At 36.6% G+C, this 22,733-nt stretch overlaps 1 protein-coding gene across 1 annotated transcript in view; it reads right to left on the bottom strand.

Moving 5' to 3' along the window:
* LOC139144362 (1-phosphatidylinositol 3-phosphate 5-kinase-like) overlaps window positions 1–21,343 on the bottom strand; it is a 57,017-nt gene extending 35,674 nt beyond the window's left edge. The window contains exons 1-24 of the mRNA XM_070715064.1: window positions 21,219–21,343; window positions 20,425–20,535; window positions 20,127–20,271; window positions 18,848–18,976; window positions 17,821–17,910; window positions 17,417–17,528; window positions 16,919–17,033; window positions 15,600–15,740; window positions 15,052–15,156; window positions 14,754–14,894; window positions 13,867–13,990; window positions 13,205–13,299; window positions 12,503–12,629; window positions 11,140–11,984; window positions 10,208–10,307; window positions 9,633–9,705; window positions 8,865–9,036; window positions 8,309–8,487; window positions 7,832–7,945; window positions 6,922–7,030; window positions 2,421–2,535; window positions 1,564–1,654; window positions 926–1,016; window positions 161–419 (exon numbers count right to left, since the gene is read on the bottom strand). Of these exons, the coding sequence (XP_070571165.1) occupies window positions 161–419; window positions 926–1,016; window positions 1,564–1,654; window positions 2,421–2,535; window positions 6,922–7,030; window positions 7,832–7,945; window positions 8,309–8,487; window positions 8,865–9,036; window positions 9,633–9,705; window positions 10,208–10,307; window positions 11,140–11,984; window positions 12,503–12,629; window positions 13,205–13,299; window positions 13,867–13,990; window positions 14,754–14,894; window positions 15,052–15,156; window positions 15,600–15,740; window positions 16,919–17,033; window positions 17,417–17,528; window positions 17,821–17,910; window positions 18,848–18,976; window positions 20,127–20,271; window positions 20,425–20,463 (3,511 nt within the window). The 5' untranslated portion in view covers window positions 20,464–20,535; window positions 21,219–21,343. The remainder of the gene's footprint in view (window positions 1–160; window positions 420–925; window positions 1,017–1,563; window positions 1,655–2,420; window positions 2,536–6,921; window positions 7,031–7,831; window positions 7,946–8,308; window positions 8,488–8,864; window positions 9,037–9,632; window positions 9,706–10,207; window positions 10,308–11,139; window positions 11,985–12,502; window positions 12,630–13,204; window positions 13,300–13,866; window positions 13,991–14,753; window positions 14,895–15,051; window positions 15,157–15,599; window positions 15,741–16,918; window positions 17,034–17,416; window positions 17,529–17,820; window positions 17,911–18,847; window positions 18,977–20,126; window positions 20,272–20,424; window positions 20,536–21,218) is intronic.
* Between the last annotated feature and the right edge of the window lie 1,390 nt (window positions 21,344–22,733).

Here is a 22,733-nt window from a genome sequence, read left to right as displayed (position 1 = left end):
TAATTTGGCAAAAGTAAGATTGAAAGATTTCCTCTGTAGAGACTAAATAAAATTTGAGTCTTAATGGTGAGGTTGTCCAACTGGACGATGCTGCCATATAAGATGAACACATGAAAAATGAAATATCATACTGCTAACAACTGACTGTACTGGTGCTTACCAGGTATTTGCTGGCTGCTCACTTGGGGACTCCAACTTGATGACCTCTGCAAAGTCTGTCCATTGGGCCCTGCTGTCTTTTGATGTACTGTTGCCACGTGAACTGCTGCCTTGGTAACATTCTCTGAGGGAACGGTGGTTTGACTGGCACTCTCTCCAACTTCTGTGACTTCCATTTGGGCTACATCGATGACAGCTGGTTCACTGTCAGCTGTTTGACAGGCTGTGGATTGTATCTCTGTCACTGTTGATGGTGTTGGCTGGAAGAGAGCAGAAACAGATAAGACAGTCTTTGCCACTGAAATATATAACTTAATATGTTTATGCAGATTTGTATGGTAACTGGAAAATTAATATGTTTAAGAATGATTGAGCAACCTGTATCTCTACCTTTTGTAAAACCTGAAAATTTCAGATTAGTTTTTGTTATTGTGTTTTTGGAACAGTGGTAAATTTATTTTACTAGAAATGGCAAAGAGATCAACATATATGATGATGGTGATGATGATGATCTTGATGATGATAATAATGATAATGATGATGATAATCATGATGATGACGACAACGATGAAGACAACACTAATGATAATGAAAATAACGATGATAATGATGAAAGAAGATGATGATGATGTTTAAAGCTAAAATTGCGCAATGGTAATAATTATTTTAATGAGTTTCACATATGATGCCAACCTTGACAGTGACTTTTATGGCAACAATGACAACTTGTTGAAAGTTGCCAAATTCATTACGAAGTGTATCCTACCTCATTTGTGACTGGGCCATCTGTTTCATCCTCGTTCTTGGTGTTCTTATTTTTCTTGGCATTCCTCTCCTGTTGAATCAGTTCCAACAACCTGTGCGGCACATACACAACACATAGATGACACCACAGGGGGAAAATATTGTAAAATAAAACTCATATTAACCGGGTATAGGGAAAGTGATGTTTGAATATAAACCCACCAAAACTGAACATACTATGCCCCCCACCTAGCATGCTACAAGTCCCAATATGACTTGAAAAGGCACCTGTTAAAACCTACAAAATCTAACTATGTTTAAAATTAATCAAAACGTAATCATACATGAGAACTCTCAAGAAGAATTTGCATTTTTGCCCTCTGTGTGTGACTGTTGGTTGACAGTAGCTCCAAACACCATATGCGAAGAGAAAACTGGATAGCTAAGATAGTTACACTTATCTTACTTCAAATTGTTCCTTTATCATGGCTTGAGAGTTGACAAACTTGCCCGTACTAATCACAAAGCATAACAGAAAATTATACAAGATAGATAACTTCAAAATATCTTGGGGATAGTTATCTATATAATGGCACAATCAGGCCTAGTGTATTATTGTAGAGGGTGATAACTGTTATATTGACTTGATGAAAGTCCTACCTCTCATTCCATAATGCGATAACTTCGCATACTGACTTCTTGATGTGGAACATATCGCTCAGAAAATTGTAAATGGCATCATGCATTTCAGCTGTGAAAAGAAGATTAAATTGAACTTCACCATAACACCATGAAAACTGCATTTAAACCCACTAAGTTTTATCAAATATTGTTGGGTGTGATGTTCTTTGTGTTTGTTAATTTCTCAGACTGAATTTTTCTGGTTTGCTTGATGAAATTGAAAGTCATGTGAAACACAAGAATGAACAGAAAGTACGTTATATATGTCCTCCTTCATGTATGATGAATTTTCCCTAGCAAGATAGCCTGCCAAAATTAGTGAACAGCTGGTTAACATATGGGATACATATCCAGTTGAAAATAGACACACAGCATGGTGAAATGGATCAGAGCCAAAAATACTTTTAATTCTTGGTACCTTAAATAAAATTATGATACCAAAGTGAGTCATAAAAGTTACAGGCGGTCAACCATATTTCCAATATGGCAGATTTCTACATGTAAAACACATCAGACTACAGAAGCCAAAGTAAAATTTTAGTGTACAGAAATTTAATGCCAGAAATGCCTAAAAAGATGACAAGATGAATGAGTTTAGCTAGTTTTACGATCAAACAGAACATTTTGCCATGACAGCAATTACGTTTGTGTTAAAGTATTTATGAAAACACTATCTAAATCTCTTGCTGCGGTGAGAACTTGGCTTTTAACCTATGATGCATTTCAATATCATGTAGTTTGACCCCTAAAGCAAGACAAAAGTTATTTAAGGTAGCAAGAATTTCATCATTACAAGTTTTTTTCTAGTCAAGTAGACAAAGTCTAACAAAAGTTACCTGGATAGTCTGTTCTGTATTGGTTTTCTGGGTTTTGGGCATACGGTTCAAACTCTTCCGTTGTCAGGGACATCTGTACATTTTCAAGCATCTCTCTGAAGTGTATTTGGTCCAGCTATTTGGTCCAGGAAAAAAAAAAGAAACAAATTTCATTCCAGAGTTATGAAATCTTAATTTGACAGCAAAACTTTTTTATCTTTTCAACCATAATTTAATTTTGTAACTGAATTTTCATACTATTGCCTTGTTTGACTTTTATATGGACGCTCAAGTCCGAAATAAAGATATAATAATAATAATAATAACAAGGCAGTATTGCTGAAGGCAATGAGTACTTGGGCCGAGATAGAGTAATTTTGAGGACAATATATACTACTATTCAAATATGGTCTTGAATTTCCTCCTGTCAATTAGGCATTTGATTAACTGGTTATTAAACGAAGCAATGGCATGACAACGGCAAAATATGTCTAGCAACTTTTGTGGAGTTTGAGGCAGGGGTTCTTTATTTATAGTGAAATTGCTTAAACTCCTTAAATATTCAAATTACAGCAAATTTCTTTTGTTCTCGATGGTAGATGTCTAATATTTAGATGGGCATATTTAGATTTCTACCCTATAGTATCCCTATATACCAAAAATCGGACATCTAGCTCTATTGGCTTGCTCAGAATTAGATATGCGAATAATTAATGAGGTACAATATGTGGTGTCATAAGGTGTCCCATCATACCAAATATGAAGGGTGTAGCACTTGTGGTTACTGAGTTGTGGACAAATATATATATTTGAGGTCAAAGGTCATTGAGGTCACGTGACATTTTGTCAAAATAATTGTATTGCTAAGTTATTCCTATATACCAAAAATCAGACCTCTAGCTCTATTGGCTCGCTCAAAATTAGATATGCGCATAATTGATGAAGGTACAATATGTGGTGTCATAAGGTGTCTTATCATACCAAATATGAAGGATGTAGCACTTGTGGTTACTGAGTTGTGGACAAATATATATATTTGAGGTCAAAGGTCATTGAGGTCACGTCACATTTTGTATAATAATTGTATTGCTAAGTTATTCCTATATACCAAAAATCAGACCTCTAGCTCTATTGGCTCGCTCAAAATAAGATATGGCATAATTAATGAGGTACAATATATGGTGTCATAAGGTGTCCTATCATACCAAATATGAAGGGTGTAGCACTTGTGGTTACTGAGTTGTGGACAAATATGTATATTTGAGGTCAAAGGTCATTGAGGTCACGTGACATTTTGTCAAAATAATTGTATTGCTAAGTTATTCCTATATACCAAAAATCAGACCTCTAGCTCTATTGGCTCGCTCAAAATTAGATATGCGCATAATTAATGAGGTACAATATGTGGCGTCATAAGGTGTCCCATCATACCAAATATGAAAGGTTTAGCACTTGTGGTTACTGAGTTATGGACAATAATGTATATTTGAGGTCAAAGGTCACCAAGGTCACATGATATTTTGTCAAAATGTCTGAGATATCTGCGTGAACCGATGGACTCACTGATGGACTCACGGACGGATATGACCCAATCTATAAGCCCCTGGACTTTATCCGTGGGGACAAAAAACTGTGTCACTGCATCCTTTAGGCAATATGAATACGATGAGAAACTAAATTTTTATTTTCTTGGCCTTATACATGGAAGTCTATGGAGAATTGCCTTATACATGGGAGTCTATGGAGGTGTAAACTAAAAAGTCCTCTAACACGGCCAAATTCGATCGCATTGTGAAACAAATCGACGTGCATCTGTATGGGGTTGGGTACTATTCTTGTGCAAAGTTTGAAAGAAATTGACCAGGGCATGTCTGAGATATCTGCGTGAACGGACGGACGGACGGACTGACATGACCAAACCTATAACTCCCCCAGGACTTCGTCCGTGGGCACTAAAAACAACGCAACAGTTATTACAGCTACACCGGCGGTAGGTTCATATCCAGAGCCCCGTACGGTCTGCCGCCGTCGCTTGAAAACAATCTCATAAACCTGGTCATATGGGCAACTGTGTATGAGCAGCTGGATGCTTGACTTCCCGGAGAAGGCGAGCTGTCACGTTCAAGCTCAGGATTATTTGTCGATCAAATTTCAGTAAATTTACCTTACCTAGATGAAATTTTGTCTATATGCTGAAATTTCGCCGAAGTTTGACAAAATTGCATCGATTTTTCAGGTTCATATCCGACATTTTTGAGTTTTGAGTGCAGACAGAAATAAGTTTTGAGGCAACATGGCTGCGACCCCATGTTGACCCTAGCCCTGCGTACGATGCTATGTGCTACAGCTAACACACAGCATCGTACGCAGGGCTAGCGAGAGAGTTGCCGACATCGACGGTTATTTACGAGAAGTGAATAAAAGACTGTCATTTTTGGAAGCGGATCGAGTAGCTGAGGTAGGCTGGGATACGACTTGGGCCCAAGAACGCTGAATTTCGGCAGTAATTTGGCTTTTTACGTCAAGTCCCAAAATGGATTTGAAGTCACCGACCCTACGTACGCGTACGGGTCTTTGCAGGGCTGTGGTGAGCGGGGCGATTAGCTGTAGCGGAACACACAGCATCGTACGCAGAGCTAGTTGACCCCAAGTGAAAAGTGTTCGCGATCAAATCTTCCTATATTTTTTTCAGAATTTTCGACAAAATCATTGCTTCTTATATCTTTTGTAAAATATAAAATACTAAAATAAAAATGCGATGTGCCATGTCTCCAGATTTCTAAAATATCGTTCGTTGACCGTTCGACGGAATACTCATTTTGCAAACTTTGACGCAGTTGAAATTCAATACTGACGCCAAATAATCTTTTAATGAGACGAGATCATTCTAGACATCCTCCAAATTATCCAACCATTCGCGTTAGAGTTCAGCTCGCTTAGAGGATCATAACATTCTTCGGCTTCGTTTAGATCGACCCTAATCTCTCCCATTTAGGAAATAAATACACAAGCTACCTTGACAAAACTTCGTGCACCATCCAGGACCAAACACACTACAAATCTGTCTTGACGTCATCATCTCCTTACATGGTAATCGGCATACCGTATTTTTTAGCAAAGGAGACACAGAATACGTCGGAGTATTCAGTTTCAAAACGTATTACATTGTGTGATGTTGTCAAAAAAGGTAATGTTACTGCCAGTGGTATAAATTACAAAACACAAAGTTCAAATCAGTTTATTTTGGACTGGCTTTACCCAACATTTCACATTGTTTCTTATGCCAGATTTGACCACGTGCTTACTGGCGACCCCTTTACATGCAAATTTTGTGTCAAATGGTGTGTTCTCCTGGAAAAACAAACGTACAAAAATTTGCGAAATTTGCCCTCAAAACTCGAAACCACCCCTTTATGGGGTGTACCTAGCTATTTTGAACGAGCTTCTCGAATCTGCAGCTCTATTTCGAAATGATGGTCTGGTTTTCTCAGCTCAAGGATAAGTGTTCTCCATCGCTGTGGGCATTACTATTCTCAACTGGGGGTACAGTTTCCAGTCGTAATGTTTTTCATTGTGTCCGGGATATAAAACCTTTCCTTTCACAATTTTACTTCGATTAACACTAGTCCACATCTTGTCAGCGATTAAACATGTTTCAAGTTTAAATGTTAAATTCTGGTCTCGAGCCCTCTTGTTCGACCAAACTGAAATTACCCCTCCCACTTTGGCTCGTCCAGTGGGTGTAGCAAGGGTCGTGCCATCGCCTAGGAAACGGAGGGTGCATTAATTGTTGCATTTCGATGCACATTTTGATTATATTCAGAAGATTTTGTGGCAAAAACTCAGATAGAGAAGCATTAATATTCACATCTCACTTATTCAAGACTGGCTGAGAGCAGCACTTCCATTCAGTTAACATCATTACGCCATTTATTATGCCAAGAAAGATGAAGCCAAGACATTTTGCCCTCCCTGGTCTCAGCCAGGAATGGTTATACCTTACAGAGTTTTTCCCACAGAATGAAAACAAATGTACTTGGGCTGAGGCCAAGTACAATAATAATAATAAAAAACTGATGAGTGGAAGGAATAGGGAAACTGATAGGTGGAGGGGTGTGGGGTGTGAAAATCTGGGCATTACTTTATGTGCAGTGATAATACTCTTACATCTTTGCCATGAAAAAGCGTTTCTCTGGGTTGTCCACAATGCAACACACAATTTCAAAATTCATTCTCCACTTCATTTGATACTTGAGTCCTTCTGTATTTGTTATACAATTGCAATAATAACCACACTTCAAAAACAAAAAACAACATTTTCTAATTAGGTATTTTTAATTTGCAATTAATATTTTACATGCAATATCTGTACATCAACAGACCCACATAAACATGGAAATAGACATTTATTGAATCGTAACATTGATAAAACAAAGCTGTGATTACTTCAGCGTTTTGTGTGTACATCTGTGTGATATGCAGTAGAAGTCACTGAAAGGGGAATAAGGCTATTTTTTGATACCTGTTGTTGTGTGATGAAATCTTTAAGTTTCCTGGCCCTTGCTTGGCTTGACGACTCACTCTTCAGTGTCATTATCCTCTCCAATATGTCACTGTACACTTTATGACCACTGCAATGAGAAAAAATTCCCAATCATACACTGATGATGCAGACATCCAGTACATGAAGTCAATGAGCTGGACAGGTAGAATGCACTCAAACTCTCAAATTTTTTCAATACTGTATTTATATGCTCTTGCGCGGACCCATTTTAAAGCTTGTGGAGTGACTGTCTTGTCTTTGTTAAAACCAAAATTCTATTTTTCTCCATAGAATTATGTAACATTGAAGGCAATTGTGGGAGTATGGTATTTTATTAGGACTATGGGCGATACCGTTGGTATGAAAAAATACAACTATCCACAGATGGCGATACATGTAGTTGATTAAATTTATCACTTAAAATATCATGTAATTTTCGAGTTTCAATGAGTTCTATAAGATTCCTATTACTTTCATGAACATCATGCAATCATATATACACATCTGTGGAAGAGTTGCCAATAGTGCATACACGTAGCAACAACTAGAGTCATGTGAAACATAATTTTACTGCATTCTCAGTTGGTCATTTCTTGACCTCTGCATGACCTCACATCCTGGGATTGGATCATGAGGATGAATATATACACCACTTTAAGAGAACATGTTACACAATTTCCAGCCAGATTCACTCCGTTCTCCACTGCAATTGCTACTGTTACTTACTGCCTGACGAAAATTGACATTGTGTGACAGAAAAATTGATTTTGAATACTACTTTACATCAAAAACATTGGATAAAGGTCATGTAGGGGTCATTGAAATGACCTACAGGCCATGGAGTGGAGTACAGAGTTGGATGGTTTGATAATAAAATTCTGTTACCTACCCCACTGACAGGCGTTTGACATCTCTCATGTATTCTTTCCAACATTTGAATGTCTTCTTGAACTGGATTGTGATTGGTGGCAATGCGACCTCCAACAATGTGATACGACTGAACCTGTAAACAATGTGGCAGAAATGTTGAAGAATAAATGCAACTAATTAAACTGTCTTAATAAAAACCTGAGATAATTGAATCACATGCAAAGAGAATAACCTCAAACCACCTTCCCCCTTTGTCTCAATGAAAAGTTTGCTTGTGCAAAAATCTGACAAGGAAACTATGATTTGAACATCCCTGAACACAATAAATTAGAAATAGGTTTCAGGAGTTTCAACTGCTGCCAGATTTTTGATGAATAAAAGATGGTTTGATATTACACAAGACTCCTGAAAATATTTACAAGTGCATCACATCTTAAATCGAAAAATACTTTGTGAAAACACTCCACAAACAAGAGTGGATTTTATGAAAGCTTACTTGAATGAGGCCAGCATGTTCTGATAACCAAAGTACTGATAGTGATCTTGATGCAAGGAGTGTGGACAAGGTTCCAAACTTGCACGGCGGCCATAGTTGTCACCATAGAAACGTAGTTCCAGGTACTTGGCAAATGATAAGGACCAGCTATCCTGGGTCATCGGAACAACTGGAGTCACCTGTGATAACAAGGAAGTCAAACCAAATGAGCCAACCAAAGTGAAGTAATGTGTGTGAAGACAGCCATAGTGATGATACAAGTATAGGTGGATAGAAACAGCATTTTGCACTAATCACTGGTAAACTAGGGAGTCTTTAGTGTAAGGATTAGGGAGGGAGTACACAGATATGTAGCTACAGGCTCCATGAAAAATATTACAAATATGTTGGAATAATGTACTAATTTCATAAATTTTTCTATTTCTGGCCATTTTCTTCAACATCTTTCAGTAGAGTATAAGTGCAAGTAATTTACAACAAAGTTACAAGATCTCAAAATTTTCAAACTTTCTATTTCACCTGTAAGTACCAACATCTGCAGGACTATATCACTGACCTGTTTACACTTCTTACACCAGCTCCACATTAAAATGCTGTCCTGGTAGCCTGGTATTGGTGACTCCAGTTTACGAAGCGAGATCTGAATCAGAGCACCACAGTGCACAAACTTTCTGACGTGATCAATCATGGACACATCACAGGCCGAGTTAGGACAATTGTATGATAACCTGGGAAAAAAGTCATACAATAATAAATATATTATCATTTGTGCCATTTACTACAGGTACAGCATGCAAAATGTTATTTTCAAACTTTTTGACAATTTTTAACAATTTTTGGTCAGTTTTAATCATTTTGAAACTATTTTTGATCTGTCTAAGATCTTATTTAAAGCTATAGATTGGCACAATAAAAGGTACAATTTTCAACTCTCTGTACCTTACCACCTAAGTGAGTCATAAAAGTTTCAGGCAGTTGACTTTATTTCAATATGGCAGATTTCTACTGTTAAAAACACATAAGATTAAGATGCCAAAGTAAAATTTTAGGTTTGCAGAACACCAGAAATGCTAAAAAAGTTGAAAAGATGCATGAGTTTAGCTAGTTCATGAACAAACAAAACCTTTTGCAATGACAGCAATTACATTTGTATTACCGAATGTATTTATCAGATCACAACCTCAAACTCTTGCAGTCGTTAAAAGTCAACTTTTAACCCACATCATGTAGTGTGGCCCTCTAACACAAGACAAAGCTATTCAAGGCAGCAAGAATTAAGAAACAACACATTCAACGGTATGATTAAATATTAAATAAAAGTTACCTGAAGCAATATCTTTCCAGAAAAGCTCCTAAAGTGAAATCATTGCGTCCGTAGAAATCCATGGTTACAACCCTGTATGGTTAAAATGCACAAAAAAATCAAATTCCTTAAGTTTCAAGGCAAGTATTTTTCAAAGTGGGCTTATATGGGACAAGTACTCTAAGATTTGTACTGTAATATAAAATATGGTAACACCTGCTGAAAAAGACAGCCAGTTAAAATGAACATGGGTAATGCACGAAGCCATGTAAGCGATAGGGACAAAAACAGCATAGGGATCAGAGAATATGGAGCCATACAGTCATACCAGCAGTAACTATTGTTCTACAGTACATGTACCTTTTTTTATTTATTTTGTAGAATTACAATTTTAGTACAACTTTACTAGAAAATCAACTCTGAAGTCTAATGATTTTTGTATCAAGAGAAAAATCAGTGTGTGTATTCAAATATAAAAATACTTCCAACAAAGTTAATGCAAATATTTATACACAAAGAAGATAAAATAAAGTATTATATTAAACCTTATAGCTCAAATTTCAACACTGAATCAGATGATTTGAGCACTTTCTTACAAGGGTAGACACAGGGATTTGGTGAAATGCTGGATTTAGTAGAGTAGCTGCCAAACAGAACTTTGATGTGTTGATGTAAGTATGGATCCATGCAGTCCATCTGAAAGACAAACTCCAACATAGGCATGGGTAAACAATAACTGCAGTTGCTATGAATTGACATTTTTTTAGAAATCTTCTCTTTAAAGCCTTTTGCTCCTTGAGGATCAGGCCTGCAGAGACAGGACTAAATTTTTGATGAACTAAAAAAATAACCTTCCACAATGTTTTCTCCATTTCATTACTCACCTGTTTAAGCCCAGTCTGGATGTTTCTATGTCAACTATCAAAATTGCACTACTATCGCCAGGGATCTTAATTTGAATTTCCTGTTGAAAAATATCATGACCTCAACAAACACATCAACTTAATACAAAAAGATGAATTATATATAGTCTCTGATAGTTTTCCTGCAAAGATACATTAATTTCAACATTCTTGACATTCGATTGAACAGTTTACCTTGAATATTATAGGCTATTGACTGGGTAAAAACGACACTTTTATGCAAATTACTCACTTATAACCCAGCCCTGTTATGTTCAACAGTTGGATCTGCACTCTCCCTTGAAATTAATAATCTACATTTGCAAGTACGCTGTAAATCTTTCCATTTCATAGCCTTATCTCTTCTATCATGTCATTTTACTCCATCATATCCCCTATTCTTCCTATTCTTTGGGACAATTCTGGTGATTATCTTTGCATAGATGCAATCTCTTTGGAGCTGCTGTTCATACCATTGCCAGGTGATATTTTCAGCTAACATCCTCTGTCCTTATGGAATATATCAATTCATTCTATCTTCTACTGTATTTATTTAAGAGATAAGTTCTGATCTGGCATGTAGCAGTCATTTTTTTTTCAACTTGAAGATTATTGAAAAGACTGACCTTTCTCTGATAATAATGCACATCAGAGGCATCTACTTCATCGATGCCATCATTTGTATTGCTGACTCCATTGTGTCCATTGCAGGTTTTTGTAGGGTCTACATTTTCCTTGTCAAAGCAGTGTAACTTCATACGTCCTCCCCTAGCCCTGAAATCAGCCAGCAGTGACCGGGTACTGTCCTCGCTGATTGGCTGCGTCAACCTCTTCATGACAAACCTGTGTGTGTTATCAATTGTAACTGTGGTAGGATTGTATTTGTGTCCGTGGTAAACGCCATACTCCTTGTTAAATCCGTTTTCCATTATAGACTTTTTTGATGAAGGGCCATCTATCTTGACTTCATCCCGCTCTTCAAGCTTCTCTGACCAGTATATTTCCTTGGGGAAAAAATGCCTGACCTGGCAAGTCCGTCCTTGTGGAGTCATCAAGTATGGTATTTTGTAAACCAAGAAGGGCGAACATGACAGATGCACGGTTTCTAGCGCCTTCACGAATCTGTGTCTTTCCTCTGCACCATCATTGAGAACATCATTCAGTTCATTTTCATTTTCCTGCCTTGAACTTGGCAATTTGACAGAATCCCCTTCAGTGATTGGCACCGTGCCAGAAATCTGTCCTGGGTCTGTCAATTTGCCGGAATCTTCTTCAGTTGTTGTTTCAGATGGCTCCGTTTCTTGAGTTTTCTGCGAGTCACTGTCAAAGTCACTTGCCTTGCCATCAGTCAGTAGATTTTCCATGCTGCCAGTCTTTGAGGACTTCCCATCAGTCAGTTCTTGCATGTCAAAGAATTCCCGATCGTCAAACTCAGCACTAACAGGTGAATTGGAACTTCCATCTAAGTGCACTAGTTTTACAAAAAAACAACAAAAAACATTATGGCCCTTTCTTTACTTGTCTGTAAAGAGTAACATATTCGTATGTTTTTTTCGCTTAATCTGTCACAAAAAAGGCAATAACTTTCTAAAGCGTGAACTATGGGGTATCTTCAGACCAACCAACCAACCACTATTTTCAAGTAAAATCTAAAAGGCAGTGTGTCTATGATACGTTTATCAATCCTGCACAAGTAGGATAAGAACTTGTGTGTAATCCAATCAATTAGAAAACAAGAATTAAAATTTTATTGATGGTCTAAAAATTGTAATCTCTAGGCTATCAAATGCTTTGGACTTAATTGTATTTCTTCACGGTAATCTTACAAATTCATGTGGATGACTTCGTTGGTTTCTCGACTCAGTTCTAACTGCACCCAAAAAATCAGAGCAGTTGCATTGTCTGGGATCAAATATTGTTCTGCAAAACTCATTTATGATCACATTAAAGACATCCATAGCCCAGAGTAGCTAGAATATCTACACTTACTTTCATCAACGGTTTCTTTATCTGTCTCTGATACTGACGGAGGCAAGGCATGCTCATCCATGAGATAGGACATCTCTAGTCTGGAATTGTAGGCTGTGTAGACCATAAACTGCATCACTTTCTTCACCTATGGAGGTAAAATGCATGTAACTTCAACTCCTATTAAGGTAGAATGCACCTCAGGGACAGATATTCAGACTCTAAAATTTTTACAATTCTTTTCTGATCTACCACTTGTAGGGGCTCATTTTGAAGCTTCTGGACGAAGTAAAGATTTTACCGGTTTAGTTTTGTGAAATTCAAAAATTTAATTTTTCCCCATAGTCTTACACAGGGATGGCGGCCATTTTGAATTTGAAGTATCATAGGTACCGCAATTTTTTTCTCTATAACCAAAAATTGCACAGTGACTCTGATTTTTTTTCTTGATCTGTTTAGAGAATGGTTAAGAGTTTCGATGGAAGAAATGTTTAATGTCTTTTAATTTTGAGGCATGTACAATCTTAATGGGAAATAAATGCCAGCAACATTTTTTAGTGTTCATATCACCTTCAAATAGAATGAGCCTTTCTGGGACATTTATCAAACACTACAATTATTGAAACTATACTTTGCTGGTCTGCTGCTGGTATGGACCCACTTTGAAGCCTGTGGCGTAATTTAAGTTTTCACTGTCTTATTTTTTTTTAATATAGAAAATACCTTGGCTAACTCCCGTTGTGAGCCACCTCTCAGGATAACAGAACAACCAAGGTGAGTGGCACAGCCTTCAAAGAACATCAAAGTCTTGGTACAACCTAGAGATACAAGGAAAAAGGGTACACTTAGAAAACTTGGAAAATAATTGGAAAATTAACACTTTACATGTATATATAAACAAACAAATAAAAGGTGTGAGACTAAGTTAGTTTGATTAAAATCAGTAAACTGGTGCTGTATGGTACATTGCTTTTGACAAAGACTAATTTGAAGTTTAACAGGTAATTAACTAACGGGGTAAACCCTGAATTCTGATGGACTGAGGTATAAACACAACCACTGTAAAAACGTTCATAGAAATATGTGTACTTCCATACGTGTTTGCGTACGTTGGTTTGTTTATACCATCATCACATAATCTCGTGCGTACAGAATGTAGAAAACGGTGAAGAAAACTGTCAGTCCTTTTTATTCTGTACAGTAGAACCATTCAAATAACATTTGAAATGTGAAGCTATGAAGGTGATGTAGATAACACTCTCAAGAGAAATAACAGGCACGCATCACAAAAGGACTTCTCAGAGATACAGTTGTATTTTTCTCAATTCATTGTTAAAATTTGACCTTTTAACTATGCTGCAAAGGTTTAAAAATACTCTGCTTACCGTCTTCCATTTTGAAACTCTGCAATCTGAAACAGTGGCACAAGCCAAGTCTTGGTTTGGTCACTTGCTCTACAGACGGTATGAGATCCGCCTGAGTGCACCGAGATACTCTCTCCATCACTTGCTGTGGAAAGTTAGCAAGATCAATAGTTAATTGACTGTGAATGCCAGAAAATGCTGGATGATCAAAATCATTATTTCATCTATTCCATTTCAAACAAGTTTGCTTTTGAACTATATGATAAATTCATATTACACTTTACACACTATGTTCAGATGCACAATAAAAGACAACATGAGGGTTTATCATACGGTAGACTGGTGTGAAGATATTGTCATCAATAGCATTCTTTCAGATTCCTGCTGATATTTCTATTTCATATTAAATGTATGTGTGACTGTATTTTCTATATTTCATATTTGACAGCCTGTCTACTGACACCATCCTAACTTTGCAGGCAACAATTTTAACTCTTTTCCTGCCAGACAGTATCACTTTCCCATCTGCCAAGTCAGTAAAAAGTGGTATCGAGCCAAAACATAACATATTTTCACCCACTTGGCGTAGTATGTTATAGCAGCTTTAGTCCCTACAATCATGTTTACAGTATCTGTGTTTTCAGGGGCCTTCAAATGTTCAATTTTTGCTTAAAATGCACTATACGGGACATGTTTTGCAATCACCATGTTTTTACCAACTAAACATGATAATGAAATGAATTTGGCAGGATTAGGGTTAAAGATGCCACTTCTATACCCTGTCTATAGAAACCTCTGAGATACAACTGCATAGAATGACATAAGATTTTTGAGAAGTAAACACAAACTTTAATGGTTCAAATTTTTGTAACATTATATACATATACTGGTGGTAAGTTGGCACTCACTGGTTTGACGTTCAAAACCACTGTGATTCCAGCATGGTGCAAGAAATCCTGTGCTAGCCTTGCTACACTCTTCTCCACAAGTAATATCTCTGGTTGTACATTGGCAATCTTGGCCACACAGTTCTTCAGAAACTCATGTTCCTGTCAAAACCAAAAATTGGGAAAAAAATTAACATATTCAAAAGGATGTAATATGTTACTGATTTTTTATAAGACAGTCACAGGTTGCCATCTAATACAGATATATAAAATGCCACCAGATAACCCTAAAACTGAATCTGACCAAAGAAAAACATACCTGGAGTACCAGTGGGTCCAGAGAAGACATTTTATTCTCAACTCTCTGGTATTCAATTGCTGATGTCAGCAGCAGTATCTTGGGATTCAGGATGTATGTATCCATCTGAAAAATCACAGAAATGACATGTTCACTGTAAAAGTAAAATTCAAGATTTGCACGAACAAAACTGTCAGAACACTATCTCAGAGACTCCTCACAAATACATGGAAAATTTTCTATGGTTCCACTCAACCCTTTCAGGACCGTGGTTTGACCCAAACCTATTGTATCAATGGTGATTGTGGACCTATTTACAGGGAGTTGGGGAGAACAGGTTAACTAAACTCAATTTTTTGTATTTTTAACTTTTTCTCTAAAGATTTCTCACAAATTTGGAATTTCCAAGCTTGGCTCCTCTTAATGTGATCAACGAAATTTTCAATTTCAATGCTGAACCCAACTTCATTTACCAAGTATTGGGTACTATGATACCAGTTTAAATAACAGCTTTGGTGCTACTGTATCTCTTACCCTCTTAGAATCTCTTAATCAAACTTGAAACGTACCTTTTTGTGAGCTACATTCTTAGTACAGACAACACCATTCACCATACAGCTGTCAGTCTTGTGTCCACCTGGTACCTTCTTGAACTGCACATATTGCCTGATGTCCATGTCATCATCGTCATGACGCACATCTGGTTTCACCTATGGATGAACCAATCAGAGTTCCACGAAGTAAAGTTTAATGAATTTTACATACGATAAAGATACTGATCCCAAAATTATTATTACCATGATTTTAAGTTTCTCAAGGTTGCTACACTGACAGTAAATTATCCAGAAAAGATGAGAATAGGGTGATATGTCCATCTTATTTTGAATTGTCCTGCCTACAGCTTTAACTACTTATAATTAAACATTAATCAACACTTTGGAAATCTCAAACAGAGTAATTTAAGAACATTTGAACTTTGCATTATTTCTGGTTCTAATTTTTTGGGGGTTAACATACAAATATCACATTGCCCATATGTATAAAGACAACTGAGGTTCTTTGCACTTGCTGGTACTGGGTCATTTATTCTGTTGGGTACAATCAGAATGTTTCAATCCTCCATGCTAGCCACCATGCTGTTAGAGTATATCTTACAAAACATTTTTCTAAGGTCTATGTCTATGTTAGGCTTGTGGTCACCAATAAATTAAACGATAGCCATGATTTAAAGTAGCGTGCACCTCAGGAACAGGTATTTAGACTCAAACTTTTATAATGCTTTTCAGATCTACTACTTGTGGTGGCTTATTTTAAACTTCTTGAAGTAAGTAAATTTTCACCATCTCAGTTTTTTTTGAAAATCGAAAATTGTATATTTCCCAATAGTTTTAACACACAGATGGCTACCTTTTTGAATTTCAAATATTGGTAAATGTCAGGTAATTTGTTTCTCTAGTACCAAACTTTGCACGTGTGACCCCTGATTTTTATTCTGCGTTTGGTGAGAGAATGGTTAAGTTTCAGTGAGGAAAATTGAGCAAAAGTTTAAGTCTTTCACTTTTGAGGCGCACATAACCTTAAAGGAATACAGTCACCTGTAATCTAAATATGCCCATACATGGTCAAAGGGGCGTTCCTTGGTATTCAAAATGCCCATGTGAGGGCGCTGTTTTTAAAAAGGCGGCCACCCGCTTAATATCTGTGATTGGTGAGATTTCGTCTTTCCATGGTAACTGTGGCACAATTGCAACAGGTGACAGTATACCTTTAATACGACAAAAGTCACTTCTTCTCTCCTGACGCATGGAACAAGGATATCCATCTGGGTAATCTTGACTTTATCTTACACATACAGTTTCCCTAAATATCAAGCCATGACTGTACCTACCAATTCACTAATTCTCCTGACCAATGGAAGAATGGTGTCCATCCAGGCCAATGATAAGCCTTCAACTCTCAGCTGTTGCTCCAACAACGCCATCATGTGATTGTAATGAGCGGAGCTGTCAGATGAGAACCACAACCACATGCTCATTTATTTAAATTACATATAGAAGGTGAAGTACTTCCGATGTGGAAATGTTTAAGCTATTTTTTCCCACTTTATCACATATCAAAACATATTTAAATAAACATTTTTTGTACATCATAATTATGACAGAATATATGAATCAGATTTTGAATGATTGCCTTTCCTTTGAAATAATTTCAATCATTAATTTAAGTGCCATGGATAATCATGATTAATTGTCTCCCCAAAATTTTTTTCATACAATTGCATTATGGAATATATACCAAAGGAGACTCCAGTATGGTAACCTTACAAAAAACATTTCACATTACGTCGATAGTAAGTGCGTAATTGCACTTTGTCATAATACCGTACCTTAATCTCTCCATAGCTAGCCGTTCACCATTCTCTTCTCTGAGATGGTCAGTACACTGCCAACCCTGGGGCATCTCTTTAGCATCTGCCACAGTCACCACAGACAATGCACCTGATGGATGGGTCAAGATGAAATGAAAGACAAATTTAAAACTTGGGAATGCTTGGTAAGAAAGATCTTGTACGTCTGAGTATGAATGTCAAACTTTATTCACAAAGATGAAAAAGTCAGATTTATTAAAGAGGTTTTAGATTGTAGAAACCATCCAGGATAAACAGACACTGCAACAGAAAACGGAACATTGCTGTTTACCATACATTCAGCATAAATCTCAAATAATCTCTTGCTGGCTTCTCAGGAGCACTTATACTTCTGTTTATTTGACATGTACGGTGTAATTTACCTTTGAAATCATCTACTCCGCTAGACATTGTGGAATCTTGATGGAAGTACAAGTCCCATGATCCTCCACTGTCTCGGTTACTGTCACGCACTGCTTACAGGAAAGAAATTGAGTTGTTAAATACAAGGATTGTGATGGTGTCTGTGGGAAGTGGAATAATTTTATCTCTGAGTTGGCTGAGAGTTTTCAAGACTGCCCAGTGTTAGATATCTGAGTGTAAATAATGAAAGAATGACAAGTGGCAATTTCAAGGAAAGGTGCAAGAAAGTTGAAAGTTTGTTATAAGAAGTTATAAGTACAGGACATGCTTCAAGTTAGAAAATGACACAGGTGCAAAAAAAAAAACAAATACATATAACAGGTAATGAGTAATTGACAAGACAACTTTGTCAGCAGCTCTTGATGGTTATTTAAATGATTAAGTGGTCATGTGTTTTTCACTGACATGCATGTTTCTCTATCCTGTGAATGACATGGACAACCAAGGATATTTCAAAAACAATGACAGCTGATAGAGCTCTGAACTAAGATGGACATTGAACATCAGCCATGAAGTCAAACATTAAACATCACGTAATAATTGAAATAAACACAGGAAGAGCTAAACAACATGGCAAACTATTTAAAAATTTGAAACTATATGTTTTCTTCAAAGAGCAGAAAAAACATGATTGACTTATGTTTATTACTCCCATTGTTATAATATACAGCAAATGGGAGCTAAGTAATAGAAACAGATCATGCTGCTAATTTGCCATGAAAGATTAACACCATTTATGATAGTTTCAGATATGGCAAATTTGCACTTATGACTGAAACAACTAGACTATATGTTGCAATATCTGTTTGGCTGGGAAAAGGTTTCGTACCTTCCCATTGTTGTATATATATGGAAAATGGGAGCTGAAATAAAACTGCTCATTTGTTATGAGAGATCAGCTTTACTATATCTAAAATGCTGTATTTATAATCTTGTCTTAACAAAACAGTTGTACATTCCAGTAACTGTCAAATGTAAAAGAATTACATTGTCGTGATGTTTTCTTGGGTCTGTAGTTAACAGTGGCTTGTTGTATGTCCAGGGAAAACTGGGACGTTTCACTTTCTTTTGTTGTTATTGATGACTCACTGCCAAGCCGCTCTCTCATTGGTTTATCTGGAATGAAATGGACGTGGTTGGATGATTTAGCCCCGTTTCGCCACCATGGTTTGGCCCCAACACATTGTTGTCAATGGTGATTGTGGACCTGTTTACAGGGAATTGGGGGGGGGGGTGAACAGGTTTAACCTGTGCCTAGAGATTGTGTGATTACTTGAAGAGTGTTAAATTGAAATTAGGGTTAAAAGTTTGGGATTTTTTTGAGAAAAGTGATGATTTTCATGTGTTAGTAAGGTTTGAATGCAGGGTTACATCATACTCTTGGTTAGAGAAGGGTACTTTGATGCCCTAGTGTGGCCAAGATATGTTAACCCGATTAGTAAATGACTGGCGAAGTTTGAAAATGTGTTAGACAAAAGCTGTCAAGCTGAAAAATCATAATCGTTTTGTACTTCCACTCACATGTTTCATTGTGGTAACATCATGTTGGAAAGAAATCATAAAGAAAATATCTAATTGTATGCTTTTCATGAACTTTTGATGTTTTCTGACCTGTTTTAACCCTTTGAGCACCAAAGTCAATTTTTGTCAACTTTATAAAATGTGTCCCAGTCAAATTTTTTTCCGATTTTGCCAAAATTTTGATAAAAAATTGTAGACAACAAAATGTGATATCCACTTGGTCCAAAGTTATTGAAAAATTACAGAAAAATTCGTAAAAAAACTGGTAAAATGTTGCACTGAAATTTTGGAGGGAAAAATTACAGCACTCAAAGGGTTAAACTCACATCTGTTGGTTTTGTATTGAAGAAGGAGACCAACTTATTGTGGGGTGCAGCTTCAAATTATAATAAAAGTCCCACATTACAGATGTATGACATTCAGAACAGAAGCAAGAATCATGTCATATCGTTAATCTTCTTTTCCAATCCATATGCTCAAAAGTGCAGTTTTTAGTTTCACAGAAAATCAAATCATTGTGTGCACAAGGAACATTTCCATGCCAGAATTTATGAACCCACATCCTTGCCTTATCAAATCCTGATAGAATAGAATCCCCTATAATGATGTTGACTCAATTGTCCCTTACTCTCTGCAATGACAAAATATTAACGCCACAAAAGCAAAAGATCTTTCTTCATTATGTATCAACTTCAGTAGATTCGACTAGAGCTACTCAACTACACCACTGGTGGATAAAACCTACCATCCAACTCATCCTCTGCTGAACTTTCACCTTTCTCCTGCAGGTCAATTTCTTGGAACCACTTGGGTTCCCAATAGTCTCCCTGTGAAGACGTCTCTTCATCGGACTCTGCAAAGTCAAGGTTTTCCATCTCCTCCCTGGCAATCTATGTATAGGGTAAAACAACATCTGTTGAAATTCACTGATAAATCTTTTATTACCAAAATCACTTAAGACCCTGAACTTGCTGTGAAGCTGTCAATGTGTAATCTTCAATGTAAAATACAATTGCATTGGACAGATCGTTTTTTGTACTTGCCTTTCCCGGTCTGTAGAGGGCGTACTCATCTCTGAACATTGATCAGTTCCAAGAACACTTTCAAGAAGTTTAGCATCCATTAATGCTTGACCTATGGCTATACCTTGGTATCTGCATTGAGAAATAAAAATGTTGACATTGTTTGAAACTGCGCCATCTCACCACCTGTAATTTTCATTTTTGAAAGGCACATGTCATCAATGAATGAACTAAAACTTTAATGGTATGAAAGAATTTGAGTTTGCTGTGCCATTAAGCCATGAGCACAAACACACAGAATCTTGTAAGCAATATTCTATATATATACTAAGATATACCATATAGTAAGAACTCAACAAATTCATATAATCTCTTGGAAACAAAAGACCAACTTAATTTTAATAGTGGAGTGACCTTTGCAAAAGTGTGGCATTTGGGTGTTGGTTATTCATTACTTCCTTCTTGAATCATGAAATGAGATCAATGGTGCTGAAACTCTGCAAGCTTCTTCACATGTGCAAACTACAAGGACATGTATTACATGGTGTAGAATGAAAAACTGTGAGAGTAGAAGAGCAATACTCTTGATTTCGAACATCTGAAGAGACAGCCCATAGTATGGGTACGTGAAACACTGCCAGCTACTTCGTGTAAAAATTCCAGAATGACCTGCCGTGACCAGTGTAAAATATTTTTAGTATAAGCAATTGGATGAGGTATCATTTTAACAGAGAGTAAACAGACATGTGAGAAAGACGTGACGGCTATGTAGAACTTCAAAAATACAGAAGCATGTCTTGGGTGTATTTTCTGACCTATTAGCTGCTTTGTCTTTGTGTATAAGCCAGTCAACCAACTCGCTGCCGACGACACATTCGATGTAAGTACGTAATCGATAGCGATGACTTTGAAACTGGATTCCATTGTTAGGATTTCGGATCTGTAGCCAGATTTCCCTCAGCTGGGCAGAGTCCTATGCATGAAGCAAAAAAACGGTTGTGAATGGATAATAGTTGATTTTTTTCTGGAACTTCAAACTCTGCTTTGCCACTGGTGTAATGAAAAGTTACTGTCCATTTCAACACACAAATATTCCGCAAAATTAAACAAATGCAAGGGTTCATTATTTGCATACTAATTTACATTTACTTTGGGGGAATCATAATCTTTGAATTTGTGTTTTAATCTTCAAGGTACAGTATCTTCTCAATACTCCTTAAAATCATGAAATAATAAGTGAACACACGATAAAATCTACTGGTGAAAGCTGATAGTATAGCTCTATTTGTCATAATTTTTGATGTCATTTCCTGTTGTTTTTGTTCCCTTCATAAAATACAGTTTTTTTGACCAACTCATAAAATCATGTCTGAATTCTTGGAGCTCAACTTGTCAACATGGCATGTGTATGGGTGACATTCAATGTTGCCTAACTTATCAACACAGCATGTGATCGTGTAATATTCAATGTTGCCTAACTTATCAACACAGCATGTGATTGTGTAATATTCAATGTTGCCTAACTTATCAACAAGAAATGTGTATGTGTAATATTCAATGTTATTCTGGACAAATTTGAACAAGTCCCACCCAGAATTTACTTTTCAATGGTAACACTACATATTGTATTGGCACACTATTCATTGTATTCGGAAGGCTAGTACATACTTTAAAGAGGAGAATAGGATGTACTTGTTTTTGAAAAACAAAAATATAGAAAGTACATATATTATCAAAAATTACTATTCAGCTATTTTCCCTTCGTGACCTTTGAACAAAACGCTAGTGGTAGTATGTATACCGTATGTTTGGTCCCACAGAACAATACTTGTTTTGTTTGTGAACTTTGGCATCCGTTCATAAAACACAAGGCATGTGTACACACAGGTAAATTGCCTATACTTCAAAGTGACCAGATGTCATAGCAACAACATTGTGAAATACTGATTTCTTTTTCTAGATACAGAAAAATGCACACATACACAAATATGCTGGAAAAACACTGTTGGTTTTTTTTCCTTTTGGTAAAACTGCAAAATACTCTACGGTGCGTGCAAAACAATATTACAATGTATCATCATCCTAGGGGGTACTTTCCTCTGTTGCTTTGTTACCAAAAGAGTCACAAGCAAATCACCAAAATTGGGAATATTGGAATCACCACGCTTCAAAAATGCCTTCATTTTTACATCCTTTTTGAATACCATCCTTGCAATATTTGACAGTATTAACAAAAACACCTACCCTGAGTTTATAATTGACTCAACTATACGTGAGACTATTTGCTTGTGTCTGTTCACACTCTTTAAACTTCAGTCAAACTTTGAACC

The sequence above is a fragment of the Ptychodera flava genome, chromosome 11, assembly GCF_041260155.1.
Source record: "Ptychodera flava strain L36383 chromosome 11, AS_Pfla_20210202, whole genome shotgun sequence".
Lineage (NCBI taxonomy): Eukaryota > Metazoa > Hemichordata > Enteropneusta > Ptychoderidae > Ptychodera > Ptychodera flava.
The sequence above is the reverse complement of the archived record's forward strand: the minus strand, read 5'-3'. Positions and strand labels throughout refer to the sequence as shown.